The 22655-nt window shown below is 44.3% G+C and overlaps 1 protein-coding gene across 1 annotated transcript in view; it reads right to left on the reverse strand.

Moving 5' to 3' along the window:
• Window positions 1-1440: 1440 nt before the first annotated feature.
• SDC3 (syndecan 3) overlaps window positions 1441-22655 on the reverse strand; it is a 544130-nt gene continuing 522915 nt past the window's right edge. The window contains exon 6 of the mRNA XM_086956820.1: window positions 1441-7006. Coding sequence (XP_086812946.1) covers window positions 6840-7006 — 167 coding nt within the window. The 3' untranslated portion in view covers window positions 1441-6839. The remainder of the gene's footprint in view (window positions 7007-22655) is intronic.

Raw genomic sequence — 22655 nt, forward strand, 5'->3', positions numbered from 1 at the left:
TTAATTCAGCCATTCTGATTGCAGGCTCCAGTATCAAAGATAATTGAGTCTGATGGGCACGGCAACTCACATCCACTCTAGGAGAGTGCATTCGTAATCCGATAACTGTGGTCTTGGTCCCTGCAGAACCTTTTTAGGGAAATATCAAACTACCCCATACAACCACATAGGTGGTTGCAGGGACACCACCTTGCCTTCCTGATTATAGGACACTCAGCCTCATCCATCAAACGCTAATTCTCACCTCCATCATTTTCTCATGCATTCCCTAAATTAGAGTTGGTGTTAGACGGGGAGAATACAAAAAAAGAGAAAACTATTCCCTGCATTCTAGCATGGCGGTCAGATACCACCAGACCTTACTTATTTCAGACACCTAGGGGCCGATTCACAGTACTAATTTACGACAAAATCCTAAACGTACTACTTTTGGTATTCACAGAAGGCATTTAGTAGTCTTAAATTAGGATTTTGTCTTATTTTAGGATTTTGTCCTGAGTTAGGATTTTGTCCTAAATTAGGATTTTGTCTTAAATTAGGATTTGGTCCTAAATTAGGATTTTGTCTTAAATTAGGATTTTGTCCTAAATTAGGATTTGGTCCTAAATTACGATTTTGTCTTAAATTAAACTTAAATTTAACTTAAGTTTGTCTTAAATTTAACTTAAGACAAAATCATAATTTAAGACAAAATCATTATTTAAGACAAAATCCTAATTTAGGACAAAATCCTAATTTAAGACAAAATCCTAATTTAGGACAACATCCTAATTTAAGACAAAATCCTAATTTAGGACACAAACCTAATTTAAGACAAAATCCTAATTTAAGACAAAATCCTAATTTAGGACAACATCCTAATTTAAGACAAAATCCTAATTTAGGACAAAATCCTAATTTAAGATAAAACGCTAACTTAAAACTACTAAATACCTCTGTGAATACCAAAAGTAGTAAATTTAGGATTTTGTCATAAGTTAGGTTCTGTGAATCGGGCCCCAAGACTGGTGCCTTATTCCACCTGGTTCACCAGTGGACTCTTGGGTCATAGAATTACCTATCTTTTTGATCTGTCTAGCAGGGGCTCGGTTGAGTGTGATGAATTTAATAATAGAAAATAATGCAATTGACTAAAGTCAAGCATTGGTAAATTTTAGGACGGATGCAGTATATAAATAAGCTAGGACTTGCCCATTGTTTCACTCATTCCATCAATATTCTTACATTTTGCATTTGTACAAATCATCATGGCCATTCGCTGTAAACCCTTAATGCAATAGGTAAGAGTGAGAATTCAAACAGCCTTTGCATGTGCTTTGGATCTGTTGTGAAGCCTTTCATTATTCAATTGAGTGGTGTACATGCATTATGTTAGGAAATATAATTGCTTTTGCTAAAAAACAAAAAAAGCACAAAATTGATCACATGGGTCAAAATAAATATAATTTCAATCAACTTTATTTCTTTTTATAAATGAGCACGGTACAGAAATAATAAAATTAAAAAAGACGGTACCATTATTACAGTGCTAGATTTATTGGCAATGTCAATATTTTCCTTTTGTTTAGTTTATTCATTTACTTTAAATTTGGCCATTGTCTCTGAACAAAAACAAGACAGTTAGACAGATTGAACAGACGCTTTTAAGCTTTTAAATACTAAACTCTAGGATAGAGTTACGTACATACAAAAAATTTGTTTAAGATATGTTTCCTAATAAAAATATTTACATGCAGTTTTCGAATTCTTCATATTGGGTGATTATAAATTTTCCTACAATTTGACTACTTCTAAAGAATAGAATTTTCTCCTGGCGTGGCTCCACTCCAGAAGAACGTCATAAGAGAATTTAGATGCACTTCTCTTATATTCTTTTCTTTACAATCTTCTTGGGAAATCACTTTGTTAATGTCCACATCAATGTCTTTTCCCCAAATTTCTTTTCTGACGGTTTATTTACAGTGTAAAGTTGAGGGTTAAGAGAACACATATTCCAGGTAAAGTACACTGGTTAGAAATATGCTTCTTGTTTCTATAATTAGGGAACTCCGAGTGAAGATTATGAAATGTGAATAAAGTAGAGCCATCCTATGACGTTTGCTTGGAGAGGGGAAGTGCTTCAAATCCGGAGGGAAAAAATATATTCCCTGCACTGTGTTGCAACAACAACAAAAAAATCTGTGAACTCAATGACATATTTGAGAGATTTAAAAGGGTCCTTCGAAACATCCAAAGTATCCCTCTAATTGGTTTTGAAATGGTAGCTAATGGATTTGGAACCACAGCCATCTCACCCTCCACCCCCCCATTACAAATGATTAATATAAGAATGTAAAAAATGTCTTTATTCTAATGTGATACAATGTGTTTACATTCCGCTGACAGGATGTGATGCAGGAATCAGGAAACATGCTGCATTATGGCAGGGATTCACTGCGAGTCCGGCTAAAAATCCTGTGTTTGCACATCATACCCTGCAAATGAGAGGTAAACAAGCAAGCTGGTAAAAAAAGGCAGAAACACATGTAAAAGTATATCTAAAAAACTGAAAGTGAGGAAATGAGCCCTTTTAATACAAAGGGTAACCCTATACCCACTTGGGTTTCATTCTATGAAGTGACACTGTTTCTCAGTTCCTGTTTCTACAATAGGATAAACAAAGAAAGTGTGGGACAAGTTTTCTTGTGGTGGACATTTTACAAAACCCACATTTCAAAGGAAGGATGTGGGTAATATTATTGTGGCTGTTGTGATGATGGTGCAGAACAAACTGCAAATACAGATGAGACGAGGGAAGTCAACTAGTCTTCCAAAACAGGATATCACCAAAATTGCTTGGACATCTATTGCAGACCTTGAACACTGCACACTGCAACTAGTACCAGTCAATCTGCAAACTAGTCTAATATTTACATTATATACTCAGACACACTAAAAGACGAGGAGTGAGAAACATGTTGCCCATCTTCATATGCCAAACATGCTGCTCCTTCAACTCCATGGTATATTTCATTTTGCTGACATACATATAGGTATGTCTTCAAATGAATGTAAGGAGTTTTAAACAACTGTATTTCTGCACAGGGCAATAAAGGACCTTCACAATGCCACTTAGCTGCTGGAAAGAACATTACCTTGATCATTTATAGTGTTAGGAAAGACTGGATGGCGGAGTTGGGCGGCACCACCTAAGGGATGCTAAATGCCAGTACAGGCCTTATAGGGTGTCTGTACTGAGAAATACTAGGTGACAAAATGTCACTTGTTTAGGGAGGAGAAAAAGTTTGCACTGGGCATAACAAGAAGTAACCAGCACACTCGGCCTTTGGCTCTGGGACATAACTAACTGCAGAACTACCTGTCACCGTGGTTCTAGTCCTCAACAGAATGCAATAACTCTTGTTTATCTGCAATCTTGATCCCTCTCACCATATTTTGCAATATCTCCGTCCTCGCAGGCCGACTTTAACAGGGATTTTTCAACATCACTTTAAGAAAATTGGAGCTAGCAAATTGATTAAAGTGTATTACAAATTGAATGTTAATCGCTCCCTGGTAAAGCCACTACTTTCTTAAGGGAAAAAATCAAATGTGGTCTCCAAGGGGAGAGGAAATGCCATTAAAGTCTCAGGGGAAATCATACGCATACATCTACATATGCACACACTTCTATGAATGAATATCGCCCTTTTTTAAGTGCACTGATGTACCAATGGGATTCCCAGCGCTAGACCATAAAGTATGTTGCTGAAGAGAAAAAAACTAAACATCGTTTACAAAAAGCCATGTTGTCAGCATTATCTTAAAAACAAGACTTTCGTATATGTTCTAACTTCCAGGGGAATCTTAACTATGGAGCAACAAAAGAGAACGTCACCCTGCCAGAACGCAGTGGAACTTTCTGAATGTGGGACCATAATAAGTTTTAAGATATGCGGTGAAAAAAAGTTTATTTAATGCTACACGCACTTTTTTCAAAATACAAATAAGCAGTTTTAAGGCTCAGTTACTAAAAGCAAGCTGTTTTTGTCACCGGTGCACGTTTTTAGTCAATATAAAAAATCGACCTTATAGTGCATATCATTTCTTTTTTTTAAATATTGATTTTTAACACTGTGGAATGCACATTTAGCTCTGTTTTTGAAGGGGATCACACTCAAATCAATTTTTTTCCCAATTAATATATACTTTCTTGGCCTTTTCATAAGTGGAGTAATATATTTCCCAATTCATCTTCTTGAGCATCTTGCTGAAAAATTCAGGCGTGTGTTGAACCTTTTGACAGGCCCAGTTTTTTTATTGCATATCTACTACTGGTCATCGTTGGTCGATCTTAAATACAAGACAATATTTCCTATTAATTCCATATATTACCTTTGCTGTTTATCAATAACTGAACACAAATGCATTCTATACTGAGTTTGTTTGCATGGCAGTGCTTAATTTGTAAAAAAAAAAAAAAAAACCATATGTGTCAGGGCACTACCGCTTGCACCACCCTTTGCTCCTACCAGCGCTGCCATTGCCAGTACCAACACAACTACTGACCATCACACTCACTGCTTGGCCACTGCTGCTGTGGTAATTGGTTTTGATGAACAGCAGATTTCTGTGACATGAACTTCCAACAGTTATCTCTCAGAAAGCGGACGACCACCTTTTTATTGACCTGTTCCCATTTTTCTTCACTTATCACTACTTTACATATTTTTTACCTCACCAGAAGTTGAATACATCTGTACATTTTAGCAAAAGCTCTGGTCACTGAGCTAGAGGCAAAGATTTTAAAGCAGCTGGCACTATCTGTTTGAGGGCGAGCAGATGGATGCGGGTTCCAAAAATGATCTGTTTGGATTAATCTGCCCGGGCATTGACATAGTAAGCTAATCTTGGCTCCGAAGCAATGTTTGGGTGGAGCCAGTCACTTCCAAAGCATCTTCAGATTTTCGCCTCTGATCCGAAAATGGCAGATGCCTTAAAAAAATCTTACAGCTCAGTTGTCTTATCGTATCTTCTACAAAGATGTACATCTTCTCTGTGACTCTTAACAAAACTAAACAAACACGGCTAGGGGGACTTCTGAAGCAAAGGAGGAGTCTAACACCCAAAAAAAATCTAGATTTCATAATTCAGAGCAGGACTATAGTGGGGCCATTGCTGCTGAGGACTGAGATGGCCTTAGCACTCAAAAGATCAAGAGGAAAGGAGAATTCCAGCAAATAGCTGGGTCTGGTGGCTTAGTAGATAAATGCATCCACGGTAGGGGCCTGTGTTTGACCTCATGATCACAGGTTCACATCCCGGTGGGTCCACTAAGCAACTGAATTTTTTTGCCAGAGATTTTAGGGCACACAGCCATTGCTAGATGATGTAACTAAAAGGCAGAAGGTCGCCAGGCAAATCTTGCTCATTTCCAGCAGAAAGAACATAATACCAAGCCCTATGCCTCACACTAGCTTTATGGACAATGCAAAAAAAAAAGTGTGAACCGCTTTTTTGGGATGAGGTTACCATGGAGTTGGAGGGTGAGAAGTGGGGACCTTCAGCTTCTAGGGCACAATGAAATAAAAAGACCATAAAATTAAAAAACAATTTTAAAAAATGGCAAAGAATGTTTTGTTTAATAACAAAAAAAGGTAACTTGGCCTAACTACACAGTTATGTAAAACAGGTGGAAGAGAGATACAACAAAACAAACTAGATGAAAAGGAGAAATCTAAAGGAAGAGTGAATAAGGGAGAAAGTTAAAGACAGACAGGATTGGTGAACCAGTGGGAAAGTAGAATGGGGAGTATGGGTGGCACATGGATAGACTAAAGGGATTAGATAGATATGGTGATGGCAGGATCTGGGAATGAATGTACCAAGGATAGAAGGGTCTGATATGAAGCTGGCGTTACCTGGCGATAGAAGGATCTAGGAATGGAAGGGTCTCAGGATGGATGAAAGGATGCTGCAGAAGCAAAATATTAAAATATTGTACTGAACAGCTCACATTTGTTATCCATTCACATCCATATAGGTCTCATTCACTGTGTAGCAGAATCATAAAAAGGAACAACATGGTGCAAGTGAAAAATACAAATCTGGGGTGCTCCATCATCCCCCTTTCCTAGGTAAAGAACACATGAAGACAAAATGCTGCCACCATTTCACCTGTGCCTGGTATGAGGTTAGCACCATATAACACAGTCACCATCAACAGAACGAGTAAGATCTCATGAAAGCGTTGAAGTAGACAAAGATGTGGAAAGAGTTACAAGAACAACCACCTTTCCAAGTGGGTGATACATACAAGTGAAACATTGTAGGCCATCTGGGAGATATCTTCAATATCACCTCTTTCCTACACCGGCGTTGGCAGACTGTGTTGTGCTTTTGTAAAGGCTTGACATGGATGGGGAGACGGCAGCGTTTTCCTATCACGAACCCCAGTCCAGTGCATTTGGACCAGCACTGTGCCATCATCTGCCATGTGTGGGCCAAAGTCGTACCAATTGCCAGAGCAGAGAGCGGGGCCCATGGGTCCAGCGAGCCGTTGAACCAGTACAAAAATCCATTGCCCCTTGGATCTCCTCTCGCCACCTTGCAGCCTCAGAGAATGCGGTGCACCAGGAATGTGTCAAGCAGTGGAATAGGTACTTCTCAATTCATTAATTAAAATTTGAAAAAAATAGAAAATTATGTTTGTTACCTGACTCACAGTCCAATCAGAAACAAATGAAAATTTTTAAAAATAAAAAAAACATGGAAAAGTAAAGAAAATTAACAATATAAAAAGGGACAGGAATGAAACTGTGAGAGGGAGCAAGAAGAGGCACTCGAGGCAGTGTCCGAGTCTATGCATAAAATTCTTCCTGCTTTTCAGGTTTTTGGTATGTGACGCTCGCCTGTTTCGGCTCTTCCAGTGTGTAGCTACCCTCATCCTTCTTCTTCATCCGGTAGATCAAGAGCATGACGAGGAAAGCAGCAAATAGGGCGCCCACCACCCCACCTACAATCACCGCTGCAAGAGGGAGAGAAAACACAGGTTAACACACAGTTATCTTTTGAAATCTGAACAACACACAAATGTTCACTTCTGTCTGCAAAAATAAGCAGACATTATTATAAGGACCTTACTAATGGCAATACGTCGGTATACAAATCTATTAACAGGACATAATGCTCATGTATCATAAAAAAATGTTGCTCTGGTTCAATATACTGAATATTCACTGTTTAGCTAGTCTAGTCATTTGACGAAGAGCAGAGGCAGACCAGGCAGCAAACACAACTTTCCACATGCGTACAGAAACAAGCACAACAAGCAGAGCATAGGCACAAGCAGTGCAACCTAAGCTTTGCAGATGCCATTTGTATCGAAGTGAATTACACCAACATCATGCAGACTGTGTATGCTAAATCGTCCTTATTCATATAATTAAGAAACTTACATTAGAACATTAGAATGTTGAGCACTCCATTGAAGACAATGGAGTGCTCCGGGCTTCTAATGGCTGGTAGAAGCCCGGAGCATCAACATTCCAATGTATATTCACAGCAAGGCCTCACAGAACCCGAGAGGATTTCAACTACATGAGGCATTTGTTTTACAAATTAGAACATTGTACCTTAGAGCCCTCTGTAGCGGGTCCTCTCCCTTGTTAAAGGCCTGAGCCGAAGCAGGCCGTTAATGGCAGGTAGAGCGGGCTCTAATGCCTTTAGAAGTAAATGGGATTGTTCTTAGCTGGTTTATCTCTTTCTTAAAGAATAGCTTACTACAAAAAGGAATATGCTACTTACCAGTATGCATCTGTTCTTGGCATAGAGGGCTGCAGAGTGGTACATTATGAATAGATCGCCATCTGGTGTTGGGCTCGGATGATTGCACTTGTTTTTCTCTTGGAGAAGTCTTTTGTCGTCACAAGACTGGTGACTCCTCCTTTGGGTGTTAGTGCGCATGGGCACCGGCTCCATCCTTAGATTGTTTTGCCATAGTAGGGTTAGATGGAGTAGTATGATAGAATACAGATAGAAATGCCCATGTAAGTGTATCTAAATAAGATAGTGTTGGAACAGACACAGGTTTCCGGGGAGGTTGGGAGGGCATGTACCACTCTGCAGCCCTCTATGCCAAGAACAGATGCATACTGGTAAGTAGCATATTCCGTTCGAGGCATATGGGCTGCAGATGGTACATTATGAATAGACTATACAGCAGTTATCTCCCTAGAGGTGGCCACCAGTGTCTGTTGCAACAGATGAAATAAAGTCTTTAGTACAGCTTGTCCCACTCTAGCCTGTTGTGTTGTCTGCACATCTACACAGTAGTGTTTTGTGAAGGTATGCGGTGTAACCCAGGTAGCTGCTTTGCATATGTCATCTAGGGGAATGTTTCCTAAAAATGCCATAGATGCTCCTAGTTTACGTGTAGAGTGAGCTCTAGGAGGAACAGTTAATGTCCTCTTTGCTTTTAAGTAGCATATTTGTATACATTTTACAATCCACTGGCAATGCCTGCTTTAGAGATAGGATTGCCCTTATGTGTAGGAGAAAACGCTACAAATAGTTGTTTTGTCTTTCTGAAAGTTTGTGTTCTTTCTATGTAGTACAATATTGCCCTTCTGACATCTAATGTATGTAGGGCTCTTTCTGCTACCGTATGTGGTTTTGGAAAGAAGACTGGTAGTTCCACTGGCTGATTGATGTGGAATGCTGAAATTACTTTAGGCAAGAATTTGGGGTTTGTTCTAAGAACCACTTTATTTTGGTGTAGCTGCATAAATGGTTCTTGTATTTTAAATGCTTGCAACTCACTTACTCTTCTGAGTGAGGTAATAGCTATAAGAAAGGCCACCTTCCATGTGAGGAATTGTATTTCACACCTATGCATAGGTTCTAAAGGTGGTCCCATTAGTCTGGTAAGTACTATGTTGAGATTCCAGACTGGTGCAGGCGGTAGTCTTGGTGGAATGACTCTTTTGAGGCCTTCCATGAAAGCTTTTATTGCTGGTACTTTAAACAGGGAAAGATGTCTGCTTTGTAGGTACGCCGCTATAGCTGCGAGATGTACTCTAATAGAGGTGTAGGCCAGGTTACATTGCTGCAAATGTAGTAAATAGCAAATAATCTGTTTAGTGGATGAGTCCAGAGGGTTGATGTTGTTACTGTTACAGTATACAGCAAACCTTTTCCACTTTGCTGCGTAGCATGCTCTGGTGGTAGGACGTCTTGCTTGCTTAATGATTTCCATACAGTCTGGAGGTAAATCTAAGTATCCAAATTCTATGACCTCAGGAGCCAGATCGCTAGGTTCAATTGTTTGTGATCTGGGTGCATTATTTCTCCATGATTCTGTGTAAGGTGCATGGGTAATAATCTCAGCTTTTGATGTGGCACTTGTGAGAGTTGCAGTAGCGTGGTGAACCACAGCTGTCTTGCCCACTTGGGTGCTACTAGTATCATTGTCATTGAATGTTGTTGCAGTTTCCGAACCACTAATGGAATTAGTGGGAGAGGGGGAAAAGCGTAAGCAAATTTGTAGGACCAATTTATCCATAGCGCATTGCCCTGGGACAGGTGGTGTGGGTACCTGGATGCGAAGTTTTGGCATTTTGCGTTCTGATGAGTGGCAAAGAGATCTATCTCTGGTTGCCCCATCTGTGGAAGAATGGCTGCAGTATTTGGTTGTGCAGTTCCCATTCGTGTATTTGTTCTGACTCTCTGCTTAGGATGTCTGCTATCTGATTTTGAACTCCTGGTAGGTGTTCGGCTAACAGATAGATCTTTTGAGGAATGGCCCATCTCCAAATGTCCTGTGCTAGTCTGGATAGTTGGAGTGAGTGTGTGTCCCCCTGTTTTTTAATATAATACATCGCAGTCATGTTGTCTGTTCTGATCAGGACTGCTTTGTTGAGGATTTGCATTTGGAAAGCTTTTAATGCTAGAAACACTGCTAGTAGTTCCAGATAATTGATGTGCAGTCTTTTTTGCTGTACACTCCATTTTCCCTGTACTGTATATTTCTCCATATGCGCTCCCCATCCGGTGAGCGATGCATCCGCTGTCAGTATCACTTGTGGAATCGGTTCTAGGAACGACCGTCCCTTGGAAATGTTTGTTGTGTTCCACCACTTCAGAGAGCGATGTGTGCGGTCGTCTACCAACACCAGATCTGTAATCTGACCTTGAGCCTGATTTCACTGTGTAGCTAGACACTCCTGCAGTGGACGCATTTGTAGTCTGGCATATGGTATGAGCAGTATGCAGGAGGACATCATCCCTAACAGAAGCATGAACACTCGAGCTGTTAGTGATTGTTGTGGTTGAAATTTTTGGATCAACGTGATCATTGTTTGGATCCTGACTGGATTGGGGTATACTTTGGCTTTCTCTGTGTCTATAGTAGCCCCTAGGTATTGTTGAATCTTGTTTGGTTGTAGGTGGGATTTTGTGTAGTTCACCGTAACCCCAGCTGGTGCAGCAATTGAATGGTCTTTTGTGTGTTTTGAAGACATTCTTCCTGTGACTTGGCTTTTATTAGCCAATCGTCCAAGTAAGGGAAGGCATGTATTTCTTGTCTTCTTAGGTGTGCTGCAACTACTGCTAGGCATTTTGTGAACACCCTTGGTGCTGTTGTGACCCCAAATGGAAGGACTTTGAACTGATAATGTTGTCCTTCTACTACAAACCTGAGGTATTTTCTGTGGGCTTTGTGAATTGGGATGTGAAAGTAAGCGTCTTTTAGATCCAGTGTAGAAAGAAAGTCCCCTTACCTTCAGTAAAGGAAGTACTTGTTGGAGCGTGACCATGTGGAAATGTTCCGAGTTTATGTATGCATTGAGAGGTCTGAGGTCTAAGATTGGTCTTAGAGACCCGTCTTTTTTGGGGATTAGGAAGTATAGAGAGTATACTCCTGTCCCTTGCTGATGTTTTGGAACCTTCTCTATGGCATGCTTTTGTAGCAGTGATAGTACTTCTTGTTTTAACAATGTTAGATGATCTTGACTCATTGGACGCTGTCTGGGGGGGATTTTGGTGGGGTAGCTGTGAGTTCCAGGCAATAACCATGTTGGATAATCTGTCTCACCCACCTGTCTGATGTGATGTTTTCCCAGACAGGTAGGAACTGTGATAAACGTCCCCCGACCGGTGTTATATGGTCTGGGGGAGTTGTATTAAGTCACTGTTTTGGGGTTGGGGAGTTGCGGTTGTTATTATTTCCGTGACCTCTACCTTTGTTGTTGTTACCTCTGTAACTGCCTCTTGAATTACCTCTGGGTGATGTTGGTGTAAAAGAGGTAGATTGTTGGCTTGTGCCTGTATTTTTTGACCCCCCTCTATAGGTGGACCTATGAAAGGAACCTCTTTGAGTTGGTTGTTGTAATGCTCCCATTGATTTAGCCGTTTCTGTGTCTTTTTTCATCTTTTCTAAAGTCTCATCTGTTCCTGAGCCGAAAAGTGTTTTTTGGTCAAAGGTTGGTTCAATAAAGATGTTTGTACTTCTTGTTTGAACCCTGAGACCCTAAGCCATGCATGTCTTCTTAGCACGATGCTGGTGTTGATGGATCTTTCTGCAGTGTCTGCTGCGTCTAAAGCGCACTTAATGGAAGTGTTAGTTATTATCTTCCCTTCTTGTATAAGCTGGTCTGCCCTTTTTTGATGTTCCTTAGGAAGATGTGTGATGAATTTTTCTAACTCATCATAATGCACTCTATCATAACATGCCGGTAGCGCTTGTGTATTAGCTATGCGCCAGCTATTTGCTGCTTGGGATGCTACCCTTTTGCCTGATGCATCTATTAGCTTGGACTCCTTATCAGGAGGCGGAGCTTCTCCTGTAGATAATGAAATTGCTCTTTTACGAGCGTTTGTAACTACAAGCGAGTCCAGAGGTACTTGTCCTTTGATAAATATTGGGTCCTTTGGGGCTGCCTTATATTTTTTATCAAATCTTGGGTTTAATACCCTAGCCCTCACAGGGTCTTTGAATATGTCTGCTGTGTGATTGAGAAGACCCTTTAGCATAGGTAGTGTGCCTGATGTTCTTTGTGCAGCAGGTAGCGTTTCTAAAAGGAAATCCTCTATTTGAGGTTCTGTATGTAAATCTACCTTATGGTATTTGGCTGCCCTATTAATCAACTGTACAAAACCTGTATTATCATCAGGTGGTGAAGGTTTTGATGGGTATAATTGTGGGTCGTTATCATCGTCTGACCCTGCATCATAATTTTCCCATGGGTCTTCCTCATCTGGGATAGTGTTGTCATCTCCATGAGGTTCTCCCTCCCTTGCATCACTGTCTACATCTGTTTGAGGTGTAGATGGTCTTGGTGTAGAAGGTGGAGGAATAGTGTGAGGAATAGGAGAAGAGGGTGAGTCTCTAGGCTGAGGAGAAAGGGGAGGAGTTGTATTTGTCCCCATTGTTCTCTTTTTAGGAGGAAGAGCCTTATCATATAGTTCATTCTTCCTCTTTTACAGTGATTTTGTCACCACTTTGCCGGTTTGCGGGTCGATAAACAAAGTCTTTTGTTTTGGATCTGTCTGCTGCTCCAGTGTCGGTACCGAAGTTTTTGGTTCCGAAAGGTGCTTTTGCTTCTGGCCGTCAATGTTCTGTGTTTTTGGCACCGAGAATTTCCTCGATTCCGATTTTTTCGGTGTCGAGTGAGTCTTCGACGTCGAAGCATGTTTCGGTTTCGACATGGAATGTTTCGATGCCGAGCTTTCTTTCGTATGGAGCTTCGGTGTCGATGTCAATGTCGACCGTTTCTCGGATCCGACATGGTGGGAGGCCGAGAGTTTCGGTTTCTGTTTCGGTTTCGTTGCCGGGCCGAAGGCGGGGCGTCAGAAACTTTTTTCGGTGGTCTGACCGGGCTCGAAGGCGGGGTCGGTACCACACGTGGTCGGTTTTTTGGTAAGGGGACGTCGTCACACGCGGTTTGTTGGACGTCGATTTCCAAGACATCAGACTCGTCCCCTTCCGATCCCGACTCGTCTTCATGTTCCTCTTCTTCTTCTTCGAGGTGCTGGTCTTCGAACAGCTCCGGGATTGCCTCCGAATGCATTCTCGATTCCTCATGCCTTCGGGCTCAATGGTTTCTAATCGTCGACTTGGAGGAGAATGCTGCGCAGGCTTCGCAGTCCCTGGATTCGTGTTCAGGCGATAAGCAGAGATTGCACACCTCGTGTAGGTCCTTGTGTGGGAACTTAGCACCACACGTTGGACATTTCTTAAATGGAGTCCTTTCCATGGGCTGGACTACGTTGAGAAAGGCCTCCCGGTCTCGTCGACGTAGAAGAAAATGTTTATTGTTGGAGTCGAAACGCGTCGGAATGGAAATGAAATCGCGTTCGATAACAATACAGTCGAATTGGAAAGGGAATACGCGCCGAAATATCACTTCTTCTCGAAGTCGATCTGGAGCGCTTCGATCCTCATCCGAACTCGATGGCGGAAAAAAACAATCTAAGGATGGAGCCGATGCCCATGCGCACTAACACCCAAAGGAGGAGTCACCAGTCTCGTGACGACAAAATACATCTCCAAGAGAAAAACAAGTGCAATCATCCGAGCCCAACACCAGATGGCGATCTATTCATAATGTACCATCTGCAGCCCATATGCCTCGAACAATCTGTTAGACCTTTTCCCGCCTTCTCTTTCAAGGAATCCATAAGGTTCTATTCTGGATCAGACTCTTTTCAAACTTTAAGTTGAAGCCTTAGGTTTCTACTCAAGTTATCTACTATTACATACCATGCCATGCTTATGATACCCGCAAAAAACACAGTTGATGGACAGAATGCAGAATAATGTCTTACATTCACCCCAGTACAAAGATCTGGGCCTAAATCCATCGTTTTTTGCACTCCACACCACCCTAGGTCAGACAATGGCTATATGCAAATCAGCCTTGACCCTGTGCCTCATGGGAACAGTCCAGCCCGAACTACCAAGCATGTCTTTTCCAGACCGGAATCAAGCATCCAAGGACCGGTTTCTGGCTATCAGCCTTCTTCAGCCTGGATAGCTTGACTCCAGTGGTGTGGAGAGCCTGGGACTCACGTCTGAGTATACCCAGCACACTCTGGGTGAAAATTGCAAAAAACACAGTTGATGGACAGAATGCAGAACAATGTCTTACATTCACCCCAGTACAAAGATCTGGGCCTAAATCCATCGTTTTTTTGCACTCCACACCACCCTAGGTCAGACAATGGTTATATGCAAATCAGCCTTGACCCTGTGCCTCATGGGAACAGTCCAGCCCGAACTACCAAGCCATGTCTTTCCCAGACCAGAATCAAGCATCCAAGGACCGGTTTTTATCAGCCTTCTTCAGCCTGGATAGCTTGACTCCAGTGGTGTGGAGAGCCTGGGACTCACGTCTGAGTATACCCAGCACACTCGGGGTGAAAATTGCAAAAAACACAGTTGATGTAGAGAATGCAGAACAATGTCTTCCATTCACCCCAGTACAAAGATCTGGGCCTAAATCCATCGTTTGTTTGCACTCCTCACCACCCTAGGTCAGACAATGGCTATATGCAAATCAGCCTTGACCCTGTGCCTCATGGAAACAGTCCAGCCCGAACTACCAAGCCATGTCTTTCCCAGACCGGAATCAAGCATCCAAGGACCGGTTTCTGGCTATCAGCCTTCTTCAGCCTGGATAGCTTGACTCCAGTGGTGTGGAGAGCCTGGGACTCACGTCTGAGTATACCCAGCACACTCGGGGTGAAAATTGCAAAAAACAGTAGATGGACAGAATGCAGAACAATGTCTTACATTCACCCCAGTACAAAGATCTGGGCCTAAATCCATCGTTTTTTTGCATTCCACACCACCCTAGGTCAGACAATGGCTATATGCAAATCAGCCTTGACCCTGTGCCTCATGGGAACAGTCCAGCCCGAACTACCAAGCCATGTCTTTCCCAGACCGGAATCAAGCATCCAAGGACCGGTTTCTGGCTATCAGCCTTCTTCAGCCTGGATAGCTTGACTCCAGTGGTGTGGAGAGCCTGGGACTCACGTCTGAGTATACCCAGAAAACTCTGGGTGAAAATTGCAAAAAACACAGTTGATGGACAGAATGCAGAACAATGTCTTACATTTACCCCAGTACAAAGACCTGGGCCTAAATCCATCGTTTTTTTGCACTCCACACCACCCTAGGTCAGACAATGGCTATATGCAAATCAGCCTTGACCCTGTGCCTCATGGGAACAGTCCAGCCCGAACTACCAAGCCATGTCTTTCCCAGACAGGAATCAAGCATCCAAGGACCGGTTTCTGGCTATCAGCCTTCTTCAGCCTGGATAGCTTGACTCCAGTGGTGTGGAGAGCCTGGGACTCACGTCTGAGTATACCCAGCACACTCAGGTGAAAATTGCAAAAAACACAGTTGATGGACAGAATGCAGAACAATGTCTTACATTCACCCCAGTACAAAGATCTGGGCCTAAATCCATCGTTTTTTTGCACTCCACACCACCCTAAGTCAGACAATGGCTATATGCAAATCAGCCTTGACCCTGTGCCTCATGGGAACAGTCCAGCCCGAACTACCAAGCCATGTCTTTCCCAGACCGGAATCAAGCATCCAAGGACCGGATTCTGGCTATCAGCCTTCTTCAGCCTGGATAGCTTGACTCCAGTGGTGTGGAGAGCCTGGGACTCACGTCTGAGTATACACAGCACACTCGGGGTGAAAATTGCAAAAAACACAGTTGATGGAGAGAATGCAGAACAATGTCTTACATTCACCCCAGTACAAAGATCTGGGCCTAAATCCATCGTTTATTTGCACTCCACACCACCCTAGGTCAGACAATAGCTATATGCAAATCAGCCTTGACCCTGTGCCTCATGGGAACAGTCCAGCCCGAACTACCAAGCCATGTCTTTCCCAGACCGGAATCAAGCATGCAAGGACCGGTTTCTGGCTATCAGCCTTCTTTAGCCTGGATAGCTTGACTCCAGTGGTGTGGAGAGCCTGGGACTCACGTCTGAGTATACCCAGCACACTCGGGGTGAAAATTGCAAAAAACACAGTTGATGGACAGAATGCAGAACAATGTCTTACATTCACCCCAGTACAAAGATCTGGGCCTAAATCCATCGTTTTTTTGCACTCCACACCACCCTAGGTCAGACAATGGCTAACGGTGATGGATCAAACCCAGATCTTTTGACTGGGTGTGAGTGTTTGATTGGTTCAGATGCTCCGTCCATCACCACGCCCTTTTGTACCGCTTTTGGCCGCCATAAGTGTGGCAGGGTATGCTCAGACGTGAGTCCCTTGCTCACTTTGCCACTGGATTCAAGCAAGCCGGGCTGAAGACGGCTGGAGTGCCAGAAACCGGTCCTCAGTAGCTTGTTTCCGGTCCAGGGAAGGCATGGCTTGGCAGTTCGGGCTGGACTGTTCCCATGAGGCACAGGGTCAGACTGATTTGCATATAGCCATGTCTGAACTGGGGTGGCAGAGTGGGCTAAAGAACGGTGATGGATCAAACCCAGATCTTTTGACTGGGTGTGAGTGTTTGATTGGTTCAGATGCTCCGTCCATCACCACCCCCATTTGTACCGCTTTTGGCCGCCATAAGTGTGGCAGGGTGGAGAAGTGTGGCTCAGGGGTTAGAGGCGGCAGACCCGGAAGCTGAGATCGGCCCTGGACCAGGGTTCAATTCCCCGCCCCGACGGGGGTTGGGCTCAATTATTCCACGGACTCGATAATTCTCACTCCGGTGCCTACTCGACTCACGGGTTCACACTCTGCGACTCTGGGCAATAGCTTGCTTAATCTCCACAATGGCCCCTCGCGGCGGGATGCCTGGCTTTCACCTTGTGGATACCCTGCCGGGGTATCTCACAGGGGAATACCAGGACGGGTTCCCTAAGCAAGCGCATAGATGCCTGCGATGTGGGCGATTTGCGCTATATAAATACATGTACATTTACATTTACATTTATGCTCAGACGTGAGTCCCTTGCTCACTTTGCCACTGGATTCAAGCAAGCCGAGCTGAAGACAGCTGGAATGCCAGAAACCGGTCCTCTGTAGCTTGTTTCCGGTCCAGGGAAGGCATGGCTTGGCAGTTCGGGCTGGACTGTTCCCCTGAGGCACAGGGTCAGACTGATTTGCATATAGCCATGTCTGAACTGGGGTGGCAGAGTGGGCTAAAGAACGCTGATGGATCAAACCCAGATCTTTTGACTGGGTGTGAGTGTTTGATTGGTTCAGATGCTCCGTCCATCACCACCCCCTTTTGTACCGCTTTTGGCCGCCATAAGTGAGGCAGGGTATGCTCAGACGTGAGTCCCTTGCTCACTTTGCCACTGGATTCAAGCAAGCCGGGCTGAAGACGGCTGGAATGCCAGAAACCGGTCCTCGGTAGCTTGTTTCCGGTCCAGGGAAGGCATGGCTTGGCAGTTCGGGCTGGACTGTTCCCATGAGGCACAGGGTCAGACTGATTTGCATATAGCCATGTCTGAACTGGGGTGGCAGAGTGGGCTAAAGAACGGTGATGGATCAAACCCAGATTTTTTGACTGGGTGTGAGTGTTTGATGGTTCAGATGCTCCGTCCATCACCACCCCCCTTTTGTACCGCTTTTGGCCGCCATAGGCGTTGCAGGGTATGCTCAGACGTGAGTCCCTTGCTCACTTTGACACTGGATTCAAGCAAGCCGGGCTGAAGATGGCTGGAATGTCAGAAACCGGTCCTCGGTAGCATGTTTCCGGTCCAGGGAAGGCATGGCTTGGCAGTTCGGGCTGGACTGTTCCCATGAGGCACAGGGTCAGACTGATTTGCATATAGCCATGTCCGAACTGGGGTGGCAGAGTGGGCTAAAGAACGGTGATGGATCAAACCCAGATCTTTTGACTGGGTGTGAGTGCTTGATTGGTCAGATGCTCCATGCATCACCACCCCCTTTTGTACCGCTTTTGGCCGCCATAAGTGTGGTAGGGTATGCTCAGACGTGAGTCCCTTGCTCACTTTGCCACTGGATTCAAGCAAGCTGGGCTGAAGACGGCTGGAATGCCAGAAACCGGTCCTCTGTAGCTTGTTTCCGGTCCAGGGAAGGCATGGCTTGGCAGTTCGGGCTGGACTGTTCCCCTGAGGCACAGGGTCAGACTGATTTGCATATAGCCATGTCTGAACTGGGGTGGCAGAGTGGGCTAAAGAACGCTGATGGATCAAACCCAGATCTTTTGACTGGGTGTGAGTGTTTGATTGGTTCAGATGCTCCGTCCATCACCACCCCCTTTTGTACCGCTTTTGGCCGCCATAAGCGTGGCAGGGTATGCTCAGACGTGAGTCCCTTGCTCACTTTGTCACTGGATTCAAGCAAGCCAGGCTGAAGACGGCTGGAATGCCAGAAACCGGTCCTCGGTAGCTTGTTTCCGGTCCAGGGAAGGCATGGCTTGGCAGTTCGGGCTGGACTGTTCCCATGAGGCACAGGGTCAGACTGATTTGCATATAGCCATGTCTGAACTGGGGTGGCAGAGTGGGCTAAAGAACGGTGATGGATCAAACCCAGATCTTTTGACTGGGTGCGAGTGTTTGATTGGTTCAGATGCTCCGTCCATCACCACCCCCTTTTGTACCGCTTTTGGCCGCCATAAGTGAGGCAAGGTATGCTCAGACGTGAGTCCCTTGCTCACTTTGCCACTGGATTCAAGCAAGCCAGGCTGAAGACGGCTGGAATGCCAGAAACCGGTCCTCGGTAGCTTGTTTCCGGTCCAGGGAAGGCATGGCTTGGCAGTTCGGGCTGGACTGTTCCCATGAGGCACAGGGTCAGACTGATTTGCATATAGCCATGTCTGAACTGGGGTAGCAGAGTGGGCTAAAGAACGGTGATGGATCAAACCCAGATTTTTTGACTGGGTGTGAGTGTTTGATGGTTCAGATGCTCCGTCCATCACCACCCCCCTTTTGTACCGCTTTTGGCCGCCATAAGTGTGGCAGGGTATGCTCAGACGTGAGTCCCTTGCTCACTTTGACACTGGATTCAAGCAAGCCGGGCTGAAGATGGCTGGAATGTCAGAAACCGGTCCTCGGTAGCATGTTTCCGGTCCAGGGAAGGCATGGCTTGGCAGTTCGGGCTGGACTGTTCCCATGAGGCACAGGGTCAGACTGATTTGCATATAGCCATGTCCGAACTGGGGTGGCAGAGTGGGCTAAAGAACGGTGATGGATCAAACCCAGATCTTTTGACTGGGTGTGAGTGTTTGATTGGTTCAGATGCTCCATGCATCACCACCCCCTTTTGTACCGCTTTTGGCCGCCATAAGTGTGGTAGGGTATGCTCAGACGTGAGTCCCTTGCTCACTTTGCCACTGGATTCAAGCAAGCTGGGCTGAAGACGGCTGGAATGCCAGAAACCGGTCCTCTGTAGCTTGTTTCCGGTCCAGGGAAGGCATGGCTTGGCAGTTCAGGCTGGACTGTTCCCATGAGGCACAGGGTCAGACTGATTTGTATATAGCCATGTCTGAACTGGGGTGGCAGAGTGGGCTAAAGAACGGTGATGTATCAAACCCAGATCTTTTGACTTGGTGTTAGTGTTTGATTGGTTCAGATGCTCCGTCCATCACCACCCCCTTTTGTACCGCTTTTGGCCGCCATAAGTGTGGCAGGGTATGCTCAGACGTGAGACCCTTGCTCACTTTGCCACTGGATTCAAGCAAGCCGGGCTGAAGACGGCTGGAATGCCAGAAACCGGTCCTCTGTAGTTTGTTTCCGGTCCAGGGAAGGCATGGCTTGGCAGTTCGGGCTGGACTGTTCCCATGAGGCACAGGGTCAGACTGATTTGCATATAGCCATGTCTGAACTGGGGTGGCAGAGTGGGCTAAAGAACGGTGATGGATCAAACCCAGATTTTTTGACTGGGTGTGAGTGTTTGATTGGTTCAGATGCTCCGTCCATCACCACCCCCTTTTGTAATGCTTATGATACCCAGCTGTATCTGAAAATCTCTTCTCCCAATGGCATCTCTTACCTACCTCTGATTCCTGAAATAATTCATTCCTGGTGCCCGAACATCATCTCTAGCTGAAACCACATAAAACTAAAGTCTTGTTTATTGCAGCTCTGTAGTAGTCAGTAAGCAGCAGTGGAGGTGACACCTCCTCCAGGCTGAGTACCACACCAAAGGCCCACTGCATCTGGGGTATGGATAACTACTTCACTTAAACCTTGAATGCCAGATCAAGCCAGCCAATATGAGGTAAAAAAACTAAACCAGTGGTATGCAGACTGAGTGAGTACTCAACAAAGCAAGAAGATTAAACAAGTGGCTATTTTCATGGTTTCAGCAATGGCATTGAGGTGACAACATTGAGGAAACAACCCAAGTGTTGATTGATTATAAAAGGCAATTTTTAAAGTAAGCACGGTTAGACTATTAAGGACAAAACCTAACTTACTGAAGACTAACAATATGATTGGCCTCCTTCAGAGATACAGAGACACATCTAATTCCCAGCAGGTTCTCCCCCAATCAGTCTCACTCACATTAAGGTAGAGCCCATGTTTTTATAACAATTAATCTGGTGCAGAAATCTTGCTCTGCTATCAAACAGTGGAATCATAGGACCTACTCCATTTGCTTATTTCCACCACTACAACTACTTTGAGGACATAGTGAGTTATGCATATATATTTTTTTGTATTATAGGCTGACTAAGAGGGTGACAGGCAGATCTGTACATTAACCAAATCGTGCACGCCACTACCCTGAGACACGACACCACATTCTTTTGTCTAAGAGCTAGCGCAGAAAAGAGCTAAAGACACTGGAGTCAGGGGAAATCATTGATGATATTCATAGCCCAACACAGTTGGTCTCCCCAATAGTCTTCGCTCACATGCCCACGTAAAATAAAGAGGAAATAATCTGAGATGATGTCCATATAGCAAGGCAATTAGGCAAGAAGCCCATCCTTCTCTAATCCTAGATTGCATGATACTAGACTTAACTATTGCAGCTATCTTTCGGAGTTAGACCTGAAATTCAGGCACCATCAGCTCATGTTATATTTGTCACTCACCGTACTGTAACCATTCAAGGGGCTTGTAGACTTAGGCTCTGGTAACCATTACTATTGTAGCATATTTGCCCTTCAATGGAGAAGTCATCAACTGTGGGAACAAGACCATGTGATCAGGATGCTTTGGCCACACTAAACCTCTCAGGTGGCTAGGCTCGCTCCACGGCACACACTAGCAGGGCGCTTACCAACAAAGGAGGTACTCTCATATAGAGGCTGAAGCTCTTGCTACAACAATGCTACATATCTACCCATATTATTATGGCCACTCACTCGCGGTTGGAGATAGGCCACTATTCCTTAATTCTCATATCTCTAGAGTTTGCCTCACACTGATCCACAATAGTTGAGAATTTGACAATTTCTATTAGCAAATATGAATTTCAAGGTCGGCCATTTCCCTGCTGCCAAAGGCCATGCTAATATATTCTATTTCAACTGTCACTTGTGAAAATATCCGTGGAAACGTATCACACGGAACAGCATGTTGAAGTGATAGCTGTGACTAAGGTGGTGGACAATTCCACCACTTCACAATAGATTCATTTTGTCTTGAAGGTCATCACCAGGTACGCAAGCAGAAACATTCAGCTGCAGGATGCAAACCACGGTCCAAAAGCAGTAAATACTATTTGCTTTTGTTGGCATTGCTTCTGATTTCTAATGTCTTAAGAGGGGTTGTTCCTGTGAAGCACCAGGCTGGAGATCATGCAACCAATGGCTAACTTTGCCCAATGAATTAGCCCACTGTGGACATCAAAGAATAGTTCAAATCAATGCCTGCCTACCGAGGTTCCAGTAGACTAATAAAATTGTGGATGGTGCTATAGCTCCCAAACCGGTGAAATGACCCAAGCCCAGAAACTCACTTGACATAGAGTTTAATCGGTATCAAAAAGCGCACAGTGATGTGTGCTCAGACTCCAGTCGACTATACCTGCTGGAAGATTAATTCTCATATCATGCAGTGGTGAACTTTCAACTCCACTAACAGAGAAGCGAGCATGTTTATCCCTAGACTCAAAAAGAAGATAGCCACATTTGAGATGCAGGAAGAACAGCAGCGTCAGGAGTTCTGTGACAACAGTACTCAAGTCAGGGCAAGCATTGGAAAATTGTGCAATGCTGGGCCTAATCCATTGAGGAAGTGGAACCATTTATGAGAACTATACACAAGTCCTACAACTCGTATAGAATAAAACAAGGTGGCTGTATTCTGCTTTTGAACCAATTAAACAACTCTGCTCATTTATCAAATGCTTTCCTGCACTCCTCTTTAACCCCTTCGATGCGTGTGACAAGGTCAGCTCGTCATGGGCGTTACCTGCGCTGTGCGTGTGACGAGTTGACCTTGTCACGTAACGCAGGATTTTTAAAATCGCAGCGCTCAGCGGGAAAACCGCTAGCGCGCATGCGGTTAAATCGAACCCTATCAGACAGCACAGCTCTCTGGTTGCACGGAACACGTTGTGGACATGCTGAATGCATTTCATCTATTGCTCATTTTTGGCTTTGTGTTTTGTAATTCACATTTGCTTGCATTCTATTTGCTAGCTTGAATTGTTTAGGCTGTCCAACATGCCCTTGCCCCTACCCTGGAGAATTACCTAATTACCACAT

Source organism: Lissotriton vulgaris, chromosome 2_1 (genome assembly GCF_964263255.1).
Source record: "Lissotriton vulgaris chromosome 2_1, aLisVul1.2, whole genome shotgun sequence".
Taxonomy (NCBI): domain Eukaryota; kingdom Metazoa; phylum Chordata; class Amphibia; order Caudata; family Salamandridae; genus Lissotriton; species Lissotriton vulgaris.